Source organism: Myodes glareolus, chromosome 14 (genome assembly GCF_982192425.1).
Source record: "Myodes glareolus chromosome 14, mMyoGla1.1, whole genome shotgun sequence".
Taxonomy (NCBI): domain Eukaryota; kingdom Metazoa; phylum Chordata; class Mammalia; order Rodentia; family Cricetidae; genus Myodes; species Myodes glareolus.
The window spans coordinates 5,311,319-5,327,997 of NC_142039.1; the positions used below are offsets into that span (position 1 = coordinate 5,311,319).

The 16,679-nt window shown below is 39.7% G+C and overlaps 1 protein-coding gene across 12 annotated transcripts in view; it reads left to right on the plus strand.

Annotated features, from left to right (window-relative positions):
- Positions 1–16,679, plus strand: part of Abi1 (abl interactor 1) — an 83,924-nt gene that overhangs the window by 37,716 nt on the left and 29,529 nt on the right. For all 12 annotated transcript variants that reach the window (XM_085698983.2, XM_085698984.2, XM_085698985.2 and 9 more), the window contains exon 3: positions 16,477–16,653. In XM_085698983.2, coding sequence (XP_085555109.1) covers positions 16,477–16,653 — 177 coding nt within the window. The remainder of the gene's footprint in view (positions 1–16,476; positions 16,654–16,679) is intronic.

Below are 16,679 nucleotides of genomic sequence, written 5' to 3' on the forward strand. Positions count from 1 at the left end.
CTTAACTCTATACTCAGGCTGGCCTAGAACATGATCTGTAGCCTAGGGTGATCTCAAGTTCACTGTAGTGATCCTGCTTCTGCTGCTCCAGTGCTAGGATTATTTGTGTATGCGTGTGTGTGTGTGTGTGTGTGTGTGTGTGTGTGTGTTAGACATAGCTATTATCATCAGACTTCATTTCACAAATTCCTCCCTAAATTGTGTACTCTGTGAAGGTTGCGAAATGCCAGTCAGTATTGCTTGGGATTATAATAAAAGTTCAAAATCTGTTCTGTTTCTTTCCCTGGTCTTCCTTTCTCCAGTGCTTGTCTATAATACACACTACATAACAGTTTTTTTTTTAAAAAATCTTTTTTTATTGGTATTTATTGAGCTCTACATTTTTTCTCTGTTCCCCTCCCTGCCTCTCCCCTCCCCTTCTCCCCTCTCCCATGGTCCCCATGCTCCCAATTTACTCAGGAGATCTTTTCTTTTTCTACTTTCTACTTCCCATGTAGATTAGATCTATGTGAATCTCTCTTAGTGTCCTCATTGTTGTCTGAGTTCTCTGAGATTGTGGTTTGTAGGGTGTTTTTTTTTTGCTTTATGTTTAAAAACCACCTATGAGTGAGTACATATGATAATTGCCTTTCTTTGTCTGGGTTACCTCACTCAAAATAATGTTTTCTAGCTCCATACATTTTTCTGCAAAATTCAAGATGTCATTATTTTTTTCTCATGCCAGTTTTTTTTAATGCATGTGAATAACTGAATTAATTTATCGTCACAACAACCTCATTAAAAAGCCTAGTGTGGTGGCACAACCTTTATTCCCCGCACTCAGGAGACAGAGACAAGCAGATCTCTGAGTTCCATACTATCTGAGGCTTCATTGTAAGGTCCTGTCTCAAAACACAAAAACTCAAACAAGAAAGCAAACAAATAGCACCCAATCTCATTACAGATGCAGAGGCTAGATAATTCCCTCAGGATTATGTGCTATTATAAATGTCATGTTAACCAGACCAGTTGGTCTTAGAACCTGTTATTACTTGTTGTATTATCCTTTAGACTTTTTTTTGGTGGTGGGGCTAGCACTAGACTTTAAACCTAAGGCCTTACACATGGCAAACAAGCACCCATCTACTCAGCTTCCTAAAGCCCCCCTTAAACTCTAAAGGCAATGGTTTTTCTCACCTGTTCTACCACCCATCATCATAGATAGCTGAAGATAGCTGAAGTCTCTGGGTCCAGGGATTTTTTTTTTTTTTTTTTTAACGACTGGGCTAAGGTCGATCTAGAACTCAAGATTCTCCTTGCATCCCCAAGGATTACAGATACAATCCATCATTTCTGGATGGTTCTAGTGTTTTGTTTTTAATTTGCCTTTTCTTCTTTCAGACAACTTTTGAATATTTTATCTAGTGATTGTCACGTGTATGTGCACGGTAGGTGGGAGGGCGGAGGGAGAGAGCTGTCCTATAGGGATTGATTATGTGTTGGTTTTCTAAGAGGATACTGTGCTGCCACTTGGCCTGTTTCTGTCTGGAGATGAGGCTACTGTATTTCTGGATATATATATATAATTTCTTCTGTGTTACTTTCTCTTTTCTAAATATTTCTAAATTATTACTCATCTCAGGAAAGTTGCCTCAGTTTTATTTTCTGGTTATGTCTATTATATTTTTTCTCCTTTTTAAGTTTCAGTGGTCAAAAGAATTATTTTATTGATTTGTTTCTGTTTTTTTAAAATTTTTATTCCTTTGTTCCTTATTAATTTTTTTGTGGTTTATTTTTTAGATTTGTTTCGGGTCCCCCTTTCCTTATGAAATCTGGTTGTCGTTTTTCTCAATATTTAAGAATTATAGACTAAGCTGGGTGGTGGTGGTGCATGCCTTTAATCCCAGCACTTGGGAGGCAGAGGCAGGTGAATCTCAGTGAGTTAGAGGTCAGCCTGGTCTACAAAGCGAGTTCCAGGACAGCCAGGGCTGTTACACAGAGAAACCCTGTCTTGAAAAACAAAATGAAACGAAAAAAAAAAGAATTAGAGACTAAAAAGCCTACGTAGAGCCTTCTTGTTGTTATATTGTTGATATTCTTGTTTTTATTTTTCTTTTTTAAATAAAAATATTTAAACATGTGTGTGTGTGCGCGCACGCACATGTGTGTGCTTGTACTCATGTCTATGTGCATGCACATACTTGGCACTTGTGTGAGGAGAGGAACTTACTGGAATTGTTTTACCCCATGGGCTTCAGGAACTGAACTCAGATTGTCAGGCTTGGTGACAAAGCGTATTTACTGAGCCATCTGGCCATCTAGCCTTTCATTAAAAAAAAATTTTTGTACATGTACATATTATATGTTGATAATATTTCCTAACTACCTTCCTTCCCTCTTTTTTCTCACCACCCTCTCTCATGATCAATTTTTCTAGACCACTTTATATTATCATAAGTAAAAGAACTTATGTATTGTGATTGTGGTGTGGTGGTATGTTATGGTGTGCATGTGGAGGTAGGGGACTACTTGGAAGTTGGTTTTATCCTTCCATCTTTACATGGTGTCTTGGTTAGGGGTTACTATTGCAATGATGAAATACCATGTCCTAAAGCAAGCTGGGAGGAAAGGGTTTATCTGGCTTATACTTCCATATCATAGTCCATTATTAAAGGAAGTAAAGACAGGAGCTCAACCAGGGAAGGAACCTGGAGGCAGGAGCTGATGCAGGCACTATGGATGGATGACTGCTGCTTACTGACTTGCTCGTCATGGCTTCCTCAGCCTGTTTTCTTTTAGAGCCCAGGACCACTAATCCAGGGGTGGTCTCACCTGTAGTGTTCTGGACCCTACCCCATCAGTCACTAATAAGAAAATGCCCTACAGCTTGCCTATAGGTATTAGTTGAGGTCCTCTGCTTTCAGATGCCTATAGCTTAGGGCAAATTAACATAATGCTGGGCAGCACACATGGGTACTGATTTCAGGTTGTCAGACTTTGCCTAACAAACAGCCTTCCCTACCAGACCACCTCACCCTCTCCTGCCTTTGCTCCCAGTTGTTGCTATTACAGGCATGAGCCACCATGCCTAGTTATTTAATAGTAGTTCTGACTCAAGTCTTTCACATTATGTGTTTCCATGGAGTCTGATTTTTCAGTTCATATTTTCTTAAGAAATCTATTTTGTAATGTGTATATATAGGTCGTTCTGAATCAAGTTAATTTCAGAGTTGATTGGAACTTTGTTTCAGGCATATTGAAACAAAGCTCTGTAGCAGGATTTTGGGCACTGAGCCATTTCCAGAGTCTGGCCTATTTTAAATAGCAGAAACAGACAAAGGTTGTCTTTTTCTTTGCTGAAGCCTTTCTCTGTGTACTTGTCTCGGGACTCTTACACTTTTCCTACCCGTCTCCATTTGCTATTCAGGGCAAAAGACTTTAGATTTTCATTTCTTAGTTGTTTTCAGCAAATATATATTGTGTTTTTATTTATATGTAAGAGTCTTTGGTTGAAACCCATGTTACCCTCTCTGTAGAGGCGGTTGAGGTTCAGTAGGCCTCCTGATAAATATAATGTAGGTTAAGGAAAGATCAAGTAGTATTGCTACGAGACAGCTCTTCCTTGCCTGCTTTTCTGTGTTTGAACATCGGGACAAGTTTTTATTTTTGTTTTTAAAGAAGCGTATCTGTGCCTTTTACCCACCAAAGTAACAAGGATAGGAAAGAGAACACATTTAAAACAACATATTTCTTTGTGGTGATTTCACAGAACCAAGTATTTGTTTTTGTTTTAAAAAGATCTATTTTTTAAATTATATACATTTGTGCATATATGTGCAGACGTGTGCGGGTTCCCTTAGAGACAGAAGAGGGTTTCTAATCACATGGAGGTGGAGTTAGAGGTAATTTCCTCTGATGTGAATTCTTGGAACTGAACTTGGTCTTTGGGAAGGCCGGGCCATCTCTCTAGCCCATACAATCAAATCTTAGAGGAGACTGAACTGAAGTTCCCAGAAAAACAACAAAGCCGTGCCTATGTTAAAGATTTACAAAGTCAACTACCTGGTTAGAACTCGCTAAGTAGGAGAAGAGCCTCAGTGTTGCTGCTTATCTGGAGCCAGGTTATCTTACTATTAATAGCCAGCCCTTGCCTGTCTCTGTTTTACCTAGCAGCCATTCTGTGACTATTAGGTTAATTCTTTTCGAATGTACTGTTAGACCACCAACTTTCACCAACCCAAAGGTTAAGAAAGTTACAGATAATTCTCTAACAGATTCCCCACCTTTCTATAACCAACCTACTTGATGTTTCCATCAATGTATTTGAGAAGTGCTATCATTTCTTATATTCTTTTGTTCTGTAACAATAAAACTTTCATGAAAATGTTACCATATGGGAATTATATGTTCTTTTCATATATGTATTAGGGTAACCTGAGTGTGTTCCAGGCCATGGTCATTCATACTTGGCTGCAGAATAAACTGTCTCTTGTTCTCTTGGATGCTAGAGCAGTTTTGTTGGTGTTGTTTTAGAGACAGAGTCTCACTGTGTATCCCTGGCCTTGAATTCCTCTCACAGAGGTTCACAAAGTCCTTGCTTTGTGGTCCACCATGTTCACCTCAGCTGTGTGTGTTTTTTAATCAAGGGGCCTGCTTGTTGGGGTATCTGTCCCGCCCCATACCCCACAGCTGGCAAGCCCCAAAGAAAATCACACACAGGACTCCATAAGATTATAAACTGATTGCCCCATTAGCTCTGGCTTCTTATTAACTAATTCTTACATCTTACAGTAAACCATAATTCTTGTCTGTGTTAGCCATATGGCTTGGTACCTTTTTCAGCTGTCAGCTCACATGTTGCTTCTTTGGTGGTCTGGGCAGGAGTGGTGGAGGGAGCTTCCTGCTTCCCAGAATTCTCCTGTTCTCATTGCATCACCTCTACTTCCTGTCTGGTTTTCCCGCCTATACTTCCTGCCTTGCCTATCAGCATTTATTTAAAATATAATTGACAGATTACAGACAATTCTCCCGCACCAGATACCAATAATAGTCTGTTTCAAAAGTCTAGATTAAAAAAAAGGAGAGTTAGAAATGATTTTTAAAGTTTTCCACCATAAGGAAATAATAATGTTTAAATAAACATTTACCTTCATTTAAACATTCTGTTTGCGCACCCATTAAAAAATTAGCACTGTACTGTTAATGTGTATAGGGGAAGAGAGGTTTAGGGTTTATGTCAGTGTTTTTTTTGTTGTTGTTGTTGTTTTTGTTTTTTTTTCTTTTTTTGTTTTTTTTTTTTTGGTCTTTTTTTCCTCGAGACAGGATTTCTCTGTGTAGCTCTGGCTGTCCTGGAACTCACTCTATAGGTCTACTAGACTGGCCTCAAACAGTCTCTCTCTGCCTCCTGAGTGCTGGGATTAAAATCGTGTGACTGCCCGACATGTCTGAGTGTTCTAACAATTTTTTTGGGTAAATATTTATTATTTTTTAATTAAAATTTTTGTGTGTATGGGTATTTTGCCTGCATGTTTATCTGTGTACCATGTTTGTGCAGATGATTGTAAAGCACCAGGTGGGTGCTGGGAATGAAGCCTGGCTCTTGGAAGAACAGCCAATACTCTTAACTGCAGAGCCATCTTTCCAGTCCTTACCGTTATCATTTAAAAATTAACTGTGGCTTTCAGTGCCTGTTTACCTTCTACTCATTTGTTTTCAATTTGACAGAAGCCTAGTGCTTACCAAGCTAGCTCTGAGATGCTGTTCAAAATCCTGTTGCTGGCAGAAAAGTTTGAACATGATTTCCATTATTTTTACAGTACATAGCATGATATGTCTAGGTTCTTACATCTGAGAAATGCTCCATTTATTTATTCCTTTTATTATTTGTTTATTTTTATGAGACAGTTTTTCACTGTATAGACCATGTCCAGCATGAAATGCCTTTATTTTAATCTGGGAATGTAGAACTGGTTAGTTTGATAAATGAGATTTATATTTGATGTATTTTTTTTTGTGGTCCACCTGCCTCTGCCTCCTGAAGAGATTAAAGGAGTGGGCCACTGCATTGATCCAGATTTGTAAAAAATCTGAGTGCACTTTGTATAAAGCAGTATTATAGATTCTGATACAATAATCAGAATGGGTGGGTGTGCACATGTGTGTTCTATATACCAAATCAAAGGCCTTGCATATGCTGTCACGTTGTTACTTAGCTCCATTCTCAGCCCTATCAAAACTGAATCTTAATGAGTTAAAAACTATATAAAATTTGATAACAATTAAGTGAAAGAGCCAGTATTCAAACCTGGGCTTTCTGACTGCATGCCTTTTGGCGGGGGGGAGTTAAGTCACTAGATCTTACTGTTCCAGGCCCCCTTTATTGGGATAACTCTTATTAGTGGGATATACATTTCTGGACAGAATATGATTTGGATTCTTCTGAATCAGAATCAGAATACTGGATAGGTGAAATTTTCAAGTCATTTAAACTAATTTATTCAATACATGTGCAGTATGTAAGAGGCAGGAGAGTGAGCAAAAGCTGTCTTTCAGAAGCACCTTGTAGACACATAGGGAGGGTAAGTGAGTCTTTTTGAACTTACTTTTCCCTTGAAGACCAGAACCGGGTGGGATGTTCTGGGGGCTAAGAAACTTGTTTTCTTTCTGGGTGCCTTCTTTTGGCAGGAGGTAGGTAAAATTCATGTGGTTATGTTTTAAAGAATAGATTGGGAAAAGTACAAATTGCTTGTCTGTGGACTAGTTAGAAGACTAATGTAAGAGTTGGTGTGAGAGACGTAGTAATTTAGAATTGAAGTATTTGAAATAGAAGGAAGCAGGTTTCTGACATTTAAAGGTAGATGTGGCAAGATGTAGCAAAAACAAATATGAAATAAAGACTGTATATAACTTACTAGAGAACTGAAGTAGAGTGAGTCTTTAAAAATACACTTGAGCAGACTTATGTGTTTGGTTTGTTTTGAGGCATCACCAGAGGAAAAAAGAGGAAAGTATCTGTATGTACATGGCAGTTTGTCTGAGTGTGGATGAGTTTGCTAAGCAGAGCTGACAAAGAATGCATCTCAGATTAATATTATAAGGTGGCCTTGTGAAGGAGATGGACAATTAGGAAAAAGTGAAAATAAGTAGTGTCCATCTCTTCCACTTCCAAACAAAATTTCATTGTTTCCCCTTTGAGGAGCTATAGATTCCTTAACTTAATTTCATGACAGGTACAATTAGTGCTTAGCTAAGTTGCACTGTATCTCTTGAAAATGATGAAACCGAGATGTAGCTCAGTGGCGGGATACTTAACTCACATGTGTGAGGCTATGGTTTCTATTGCTCCACCATAAAAAAGAGGTGGTGGTGCGGGGCATGATTTAATCCCAGCTCTCTGGGAGGCAGAGGCAGGTGGATCTCTTTTTTGAGTTCAAGACTAGCCTTGTCTACAGAGTTCTAGAACATCCAGGGCTACACAGAGAAACCCTGTCTCTAAAAAAGAAACAAAAGAAAGTTTAGAGGCATTCTAAGAATACAACTCTACATCTTATAATACCAATAACTTATATTAGGTAGTTCTCAAAATTACTGAGGGAATCAAAGGGTGTGAATCTTTTCTATCACAAAAGCCATCTTTAAAAGATTAATTTTATTTGCATTTATCTGTATGTATATTCTCTGTGTGAATGGCATGCATGTATCGAGAATCCAGAGTAGGGTGTTTGCTTTTCTGGAGCTAGAGTTAATAGGCAATAAATAGTGAGCTGTTCGATGTGGATGTTGGGAACCAAACCTGGACCCTCTATAAGATAGCAATAAGCGAGCTGGGAGCTGGGCGGTGGTGCCTTACGCCTTTAATCCTAGCACTTGGGAGGCAGAGGCAGGCAGATCTCTGTGAGTTCAAGGCCAGCCTGGTCTATAAGAGCTAGTTCCAGGACATGCTCCAAAGTTACAGAGAAACCCTGTCTCTAAAACAAAAACAAAACAAAACAAAAATGATAGTAATAAGCATTTTTAAACTACTAAGCCATCTCTACAGCCCTTTTCTCTCCCCTGCAAAACCCTGTTCAAACAAAAACCACAAACAACTGTGAAGTGTCTTAAGATTTTGCCCTCCATGCAGACAAACATGCCTCTCTACAGTTTCATAGATGTTCAGAGAGAACACAGGACTTCACTCATGAGAATAACAAAATGTTAGCATTTGTGCCTTCAGCTCCACGGAAGACTGAATAGGATCAGGACATCCTGTAGTAACCCCTTTTTATTTTTTTAATTAAAAAAATTTGTGTGTGTGTGTGTGTGTGTGTGTGTGTGTATGTGTACATAAATATGTCTCATCATGGAGATCAGCTCTTTCCTTCCACTACATGGGTCTCATGAATCAAACTCAGGTCATCCAAGTTGGTAGCAAAATGCAGTTCCCAGCTGAGCCGTCTCACTGGCCTTGACACCACTTCTTCAGTGATGTAGTTCAACTTGTTGCAAGAATGTCATCTCTAGGCAACACATGTTAGAGAATACAGACTATTGGAATGTGAAGTGAGCTCTGCTTTTACCTTGACACCTTTGCCCTGAGATGACATCTTTAATACACTATACAAGAAGCAAAACCTTCCCAGATCTCCAGAGGGATACATTATTTGTAGACCTCAGGACTGTGTCCAGTATAACTGTGCTTTAACAAGAAAATATGGAGCAAAGAGTCATTGCTTGTCTTCACAAGATGGATAGAAACACTCAGGTCCAAGTACACATAAAATTACCTTTTACCAACGTTCGCCCCTGCTTGCTGTACTTTCTTGATTTTTGGCAAAAGCTCTTATGATTGCACACTTGTTGGTCACTAATAACTCTGATAGGGGCCAGTACTGGATCTGTTCTGTTTAATTTACAAGAAAGACATTATAATTGAGGTTATTACCCACAGAATACTGAACTCACATACACTACCCAGGATTTAAGAACCAGATAGCTGAGTAAATGCAGAATGCTGCCTTAGAGAGCCAGGTGGCTTTCTCTGAGTTCTTGTATTGACTTTCCACTTGACTTAAGGCATGAATCTAGGTATTGCAGGATACATTTTGCATACATGGCCTTGTCTTGCAGAAGGAATTGCTATTCTGTCATCCAAAACAAACCAGACTATTGAATTGAACTGACACAAATGCTCCTAGGGCCAAGGTGGTTGTCCAATGACAACCAATATTGCTTTAGTTAGCCAGGGACAAATTGCAAATCTAATTGGATAATTTCCAGTTTCTGAATAATTGCCTCAGAACATAGCTAATTAACTTAGTAGTTTTCCTGTGGGATTCCTCTACTCCCTCAAGAATAGCCTTTCTTAAACACTTGAAGGTCTCTTATGACCACCTCTAATTACAAGTCACAATGTTCCTTGTTAATCTTTGGTTTTTACACAGGAAGTACTCTACAGCTGTACATTCCTTTAGGGTTGCTTTTTAAAACAGTGGGCTATTTAGAATTGCCCCCTGCCCGCTTCAGCTGGAGAGCATAGGATGACAATTTCTCTAGTGTGCCATCTTGGATAGCCATAGGCTTCTCACTTCAGTTCATGTAATTAGTTCCTTATTTTGGAGAGTGTACCTGAAGGCAAGCAGTACAATCTGTTCTGTTTTATCTGTGCCACGAGTTTGGTGGCATTCATTTGTCCTTTGGAATGATAGGATAGATGTAGGAATGGGGATAGAACAGACACCTGTAGGTATTGACAGGTGTTTTTCATGAAAGAATCAAGGACTTTGAGCATCTTCCTGTTCCCAAGAGACTGTTGTATGAGGTTTAGGAAAATCATAGTCAGAGCTGTCTGGCAGGGCTTGAGCAGGTCATGCCAAGTCAGTTAAATTTAGAATGTTCGCATGGTTTGTGGTAATTGTACCAGAGGATTTTCTTTTGGGAAGATCCAAGTGTGATCTCAGAGATAGATCCAGTATCTTCTTTCCCTTTCCCTTCTGAGATGTGCCAGGTTGTTGACTTACTCTCAGTGTCACAGAGTCAGTGTATCGTATCACGTATCAATATTTAAGGCCTATTGTTGGAAATATGTAGATGCAAGAAGAAAAAGGATATTTTAATTAAACTTATAGAGGTCTTTTTATGCTGGACACTCTGATTCACATGGTGCCATAACTGGGAGCCATGATGAACAGTGTACTTAACCAAGTGTGCATTATCTTCCCTATCTTTGGAGAATTGTCTGTTTACAGACTTTATTTTGCCCCTCTTGTGGTGCTGGGGATCAGACTCGGGGCACACTAAATACATAGTCTTCTACTGAGCTATACCCCAGGTCCTCCTTTGCTGAGTTATTGGTTAAGGGCTCAGGTTTTGTTTTTGTTTGCTTGTTGAGGCTGGGTGTTATGTAGTTCAAGCTGGTCTCTTTCCTTAAGTAGCCAAGGCCTTGAATGTCTCATGTTCCTGTCTCTACCTCCTGAGTATATGTATATGATAGGCAAACACTCTTCCAACCAAACTGTATCATACCTGACCCTTTCCGTATTTTGAGGTACATGTTTTGGGGGTAAGTTTGAGGGCAATTTTATTAAGAGTTTAAAGGAAAAATCCTAGAGCAAGCAAGATGTGAATTGTGGAAGCTGTCTAAAGGAAGAGGATGGAGAAGTCTTTGAAGAGGAGAAAAAAGCGAGCGGCTTGAGTTGTTTCAGGGTTAAACTGTGTAGCAGCGGGCAACCACATGGCATAGTGGGGGCCTTAGGGAAACCCATGGTGTTAGGGAAGGCACATTCAGAACAGAGACAGAAAGATGATGAAAAAGGAACATTACCTTTCACAGTATCTTAGAAAAGCAGATAGACTTACAAAGCAAAGTGGCTGAACACTGTGTGAGACTATCTTGAGTTTTTTTAAAGTTAGCTGTTTCAGCATTTAGCAATATAAGATCCTTGCGGGTGGAGAATGTAGAAGCCTATCAGTACCTCAGCTAACAGTCCATTCTTGTGATTTAAAAGCACATTGTCAGATTGTTACCCTAAAAACCTGGTGCTATGAGGGGTTATAGTAGTATGGCTGGCTGATCAGGTGCTTCTTTTGGAATAGCCAATACCAGACCCTGCAAAAGAGTCTTCAAGAGTGAGGACCAATAAAAGCTAGAAGGACAACAGCAAGAATCCTATAGAGCCAGTCTGCTACTAGCATATAAAATGACTCTTTCCAAGACTCAGTTCTGGGAGGAGGTGGTATCCCATGGTAGGAATGAAATAAATCATTTTAGATCTACTTTCATGGTAGATGTGTTGTGTTTGGTATGAAGAATGACTGACAGCAGTGGCCAGTGCAGACTTCATTTTTATTAGACAGTGACTCTTTACTAATGAGTATATGAATGCCAATATGGGTTGATCTTCACATTTTGTGAATAGCACAGGATTCAGCAAAATAAAAGAATGTGCTCCAGGAGAATTTGGGCTAGGTCCATGCAAATGTCTCTAAGTTCTGTCCTCAAGATAGAGCAACAACATTTATTTTCAATTCTGTCTCACCTACATGAAGACTGAACAATATGGAAGCCTGTTTGACACCTATTGGACGTTTATAGGCTTTGAGCCTAGTTGAATCATCAACCCAGGCCCAGGCCCTTAGGGAACCACTGGACCAACAGCTGCAATGGGCCAGGAAGGTTGGCTTAGACCAAAAAGATAGAATAGGTGGAGCAGCCAGGCTTTCATAGGAACCTGAGATGCCTTAGGAGAGAGCCTGACTATATTATCTCTCTCTGTCCCCCTCAGAACCCAGGGCCTTTGACATGTTAGAAAAGTGCTCTGCCTCTGAACTATATTTGTATCCTTAGCTGCATTCTCAAATATGCCTTTTCTTTGTGATATGAGAAGGTTGTTAGCCCCTTCCAATCTTGTTTGTCATTGGGTTTCAATAGACAACCTAAATTAGGGGTCTTTTCAACACAGGAATACTTAGTAGTTGTGTCAGGGAGGTATAGGATTTAAATTATAGGCCACTGCAATAGAGATTGCTCTTACCAGAAGCATTGGTGAGTAATATCTGTGCACAGAGAGACTTGTATTGAAAGGGGTCATAATAATGTAAACTGTTAAAGCCACTAGTGCATTTCTACACGGACTCTGTGTAGTGGCCGTAGAGTTTATGAACGTTCACAGCATAATCATGTATACTACAGACAGCAGTTATGTGTATTCAGCAGTAAAGGCCACAGTGGAAGTACATTAAATGGCTTCCAAAGGCTCTACCAAGAAAGAATGCTCATTAGCTTTCCTTCCCCACTGAGAACTCCACTCAAAGCAGAAATTTATCCCTCTGAAGAAGTTGCTTTTCTCTATCCAGTAGTGCCATACAGTGCTGATCTGCCCCCTAAAATGATTTACATTTGTTTGAAGTGACAGCACTAATTCTTTTTCTCTGAGGGAGAGTTATAGAGGGTGGTAGAGTTGGTAGGTCAGGGTGATATTGAAGAGAACAGCTTTGCACCAGTCCACAGAAGCCATTTTCTTTTTGTTTTGAGTGGTGTGGTGACTTCATGCTAATTAATGGAAACTGTTATTTTTTTGGTCCACCCAAAGTCCCATATACTGTGGAAAGACCTGAGTCAACAGCTATAGTCATACTACTTTTTGGCAGAGACAGTAAGGTTTTGCACCCTTTCATTGACTTGGTCTCAATCTGTATATAATATCATTGTTTTTAAAGTCTGTCTAAATGTTGCATATTGCTTATGGACAAGGTAGCATCTCTAAAATTTTTTTGATGAAAATCAGACATGGTCACTTTTACATGCATTTAAAATCCCAGCAATTAGGAGGTCGAGAAAGAAGGATTGCCTTAAGTTTGAGGTCAGTATGGGCTGTTTATGGTACCCTGCCTTTAATTTTTTTATTATAATTTTTTTAAATGATTTTTTTTCTCATTTTACATACCTATTCTAGTTCGGGCTCCTTTCCTCCCGCTCCTCCCATTCTCCCTCATCCCACCTCCTTATCTACGCCTCAGGAAAGGTACCCTGCCTTTAAAACACAGAATAGAACATTTCTTGATTTTTTTTTTAAATAGAAAAGTTAGAGCTGACATTAAGAATTTTCTAGATTCTTTGATCTAGTTTCTTACGTTCTAGTTACTTTCAGCAGCGTTTTGATATCTGTCTATATTGTAAAGTCCATAGACTGGTCAATATGCAGACGACTTACATCAGGAAGTTTCTCCTAGTGGGGCTTGTCCCAGGAGACAAGCCTTCTGTAAAAACATGGTTGAGGTGTTCCAAAGGATCGGATGGTAGTGATTATCCCAACACAGTGTTCCTCCCCCCCCTTCTCCTTCTTTCTTCCTTTCTTCTTCTATTAATTTTTATGTGTATGGGTATTTTGCCTGCATGTATGTTCGTACCGTGGGTGAGGCTCATGCCTTTGGAGGCCAGAAGATGGCATTCAGTCTCCTGGGACTGTGGTTACAGACAGTTGTGAGCTTCACTGTGAATGCTGGGAATTGAACCTGAGTCCTCCAGAATAGCAGTCAGTGCTCTTAACTGCCAAACCGTCTCTCCAGCCTTCTTTTCCCTCCCTTAAAAAAATTATGTGAATGATTGTTTTGTCTTCATGTGTGTAATACATATGTATGTGTGTATCAAATGTATGCCTAGTGTCCATGAAGGTTGTAAGCAGTATCAGATCTTTTGGCATTGATGTTATGGTGGTTGTACCAGTCACGTGAGTGCTGCGAATGTGGTGTGCTAGAATTGTCTGTATTCTGTCAATCATATTTTAATAAAACGCTGATTGGCCAGGCAGGCAGTATAGGCGGGGAAGCCAGACAGGAAGTAGGGGTGGAACAAAGAGACTGGGAGTATTTGAGGAAGGAGGAAGCTCCCTCTGCCATTCCTGCCCAGACCACCAAAGAGGAAACATGTGAGCTGTCACACTGAGAAAGGTACTGAGCCGTGTGACTAACATAGATAATGATAATGGATTAATATAAGTTACAAGGACTAATAAGAAGCCTGACCTAATGGGCCAATCAGTTTATAATCTTATGGAGTCTTGTGTGTGATTTTCCTTGGGAGTTGCCGGCTGTGGGGTACTGGGCGGGACAGAAACCCCAACAAGCTGGCATGTTACACGAATGAAACCTCTGTGAGAGCAGCAGGTGTTCTTGAATGCTGAGCATCTCTCCAGCCTAGTTGTTGCTGTTTTTTAACAAGCATTCCATACCTTACCTGTACTTCCAAAACATTTGCCAAAGATTTGCCTGGCTCTAACAACAGTAGGTAGGTACACACTTTTCTCCTTTTACATTCCATTCAGTTTCAAATTGTTATCTGAAAATATTTAGAGCATTACCTGCTCCCCTTCCACCAGATAAATTCTAGCTTCTTCATGGGATAGACCTCTTGAGGCTGTGAGCACGATGCATGTTTTTCCCATCTGGAAGGGAGTTGACAATAACTGGGGAATTATTGAGGCTTTTGTCTTCAGATCTGCCTACTCCTTGGTACTCATTCTGAAACTGTCTCTTTTTGAAAAAAATAATTTTTAAAGTTTTATTTATTTTATGTATATGAAGCACTATCTGTATGTACATCTGCTTGCCAGAAGAGGGCATTAGATCCCATTATAGATGGTTGTGAGCCATGGTGTGGGTGCTGGGAATTGAACTCAGGACCTCTGGAAGAGCAGCCGATGCTCTCCAGCCCCTGGAACTGTCTCTTAATTTAGCTTCATTATAAATAATCAAATAGAGGATCATTGATAGTTCTCGTGGATTCTTTTCAATATCTGTTAGTCAGCTTCTTCCATCCCCAGCAAGCTCTGTCTTTGCCAGTGTTTTCATTTTTACTACCCAAATCCAAATTTAAAGGATCACGGATCAGGGTAATAGGTTAATTTAATACTATTTCATGGGTTCTGTTGGAAGATAGGCTTTAGGCCAAAGAACACATCACTCATGGCAACTGCAAGAACCAGTATATTGTGCCGGGCATGGTTGCACACACCTTTAATTCCAACACTGCAAGGTAGAGGCAGGTGGATCTCTATGAGCTCAAGGCCAGTCTGGTCTACAAAGAATTTCAGAATAGCCAGAGAGCTCTGTAGAAAGACTCTTGTCTCAGCGGGGAAATAAACAATCAGCATTCAGTATTTGTTCAGGTAACTGAGTCCTGTTCCATTAAGGTGCCTCAAAGAGGACATACAAAGCTGGACACATTTTATAGAAAGACTCATTCTTTAGGGAGCTAGATCTTTTAGACTAGGTGGTGAGCTTTCCGTATTATCTTTGTTTCTTCATGCTTGCATTATCTTACACCTAATAGTTACTCATGATCATGCCACTTGGTTTAAGTTTGTTATTGTTTTCACATCATAAGGAGAAAGGTTTAAACTCTTGCGCAGTTGTGTATTTATATGAAGGTAATGAGTTGTGGGCCAGTTGTGCTGGCTCATGCCTTTAATTCCAGCACTCTGGAGACAAAAATGCTGGCAGGTGGATCTTTCTGAATTTGCGGTCTGTGTGGTCTTCATAAACAAGCTCCAGGCTCTGCCGGGCTATGTAGTAAGACAGTGAGTGTCTCACATGAAAAACAAAGCAAAGATAAAGAGAATGTGTTGCCCATTTAGTCATTATTTCCTCTTCAATAGAAGGAATCAAACCCAGGACCTTGTCTATGCTGGTAACCGCTGATCCCTTCCCAGCCTACTATCCAGTTTGTGTATTTTGATGACTAAATGAAAGTTTTAAATGTATTTTTATTTGCTGAGGTGGAACCCAGGGCCTTCTACGTGCTGGAAGTGAGTTATATTCTTTGCTTCTCCACAAATGTACTTTAAAAACAGTTTCATAGGCTCCCACTATAACCACCTGAACCAGACAGGTATGTAGGAGGCTTGCTGATAACCGTAACCTTTGCTCTTAAAAGTTTTTTCCTTTCACAACTGCCATGTGCAGTTCTTTCTGCCTTTAATAATTTTCATATTTGCCTCTTATGCTTGTGTTTATCTTTTAAAATCTGTCAGTCTGTAAAGCCTTCAAGTGAAGCCTTTTCGTTTATAGTAACTCAGATCATCTGCGTGTGTCACTGTAGCGCTCATGTCGTTATGCTGAAGTCACTAATTGTTGTACCCGTTGATAAAGGGAAAGTGAGCAAGTAGACCTCCTCTCTCCTTCCACACAGTCCAGATTTCTAAGAGACAATTTCCTCCAACAGTCGCTTTAGAGAATCTGCTAAGTATTTCCTGATTGGAGCCTTAAGGAAATTAATTTACCTAATTAATTTTGAAAGAAGAGACATACTCATTAGAAAATAAGTACAAGAGCACACACCTTTAATCCAGCGCCAGGCAGATGGATCTACAAGAGCTAGTTCCAGGACAGGCTCCAAAACTACATAGAGAAACTCTGTTTAAAAAGAAAATACAGCTCCATGGTCCAATGCATATGGACAACATATATATTATCTAGTATACCAAATAATATTTTCTTGCTCTATTTAAATTTAAAATATAGACTGTGGATATTCATAAAGAAAAAGTGGCTCGAAGAGAGATTGGTATTTTGACAACAAATAAGAATACATCAAGAACTCACAAAATAATAGCACCTGCAAATATGGAGCGCCCTGTCAGGTATATTCGGAAACCTATCGACTACACAGTTCTGGATGATGTGGGCCATGGAGTTAAGGTAAGCATTTTGTATTACATAAGCGT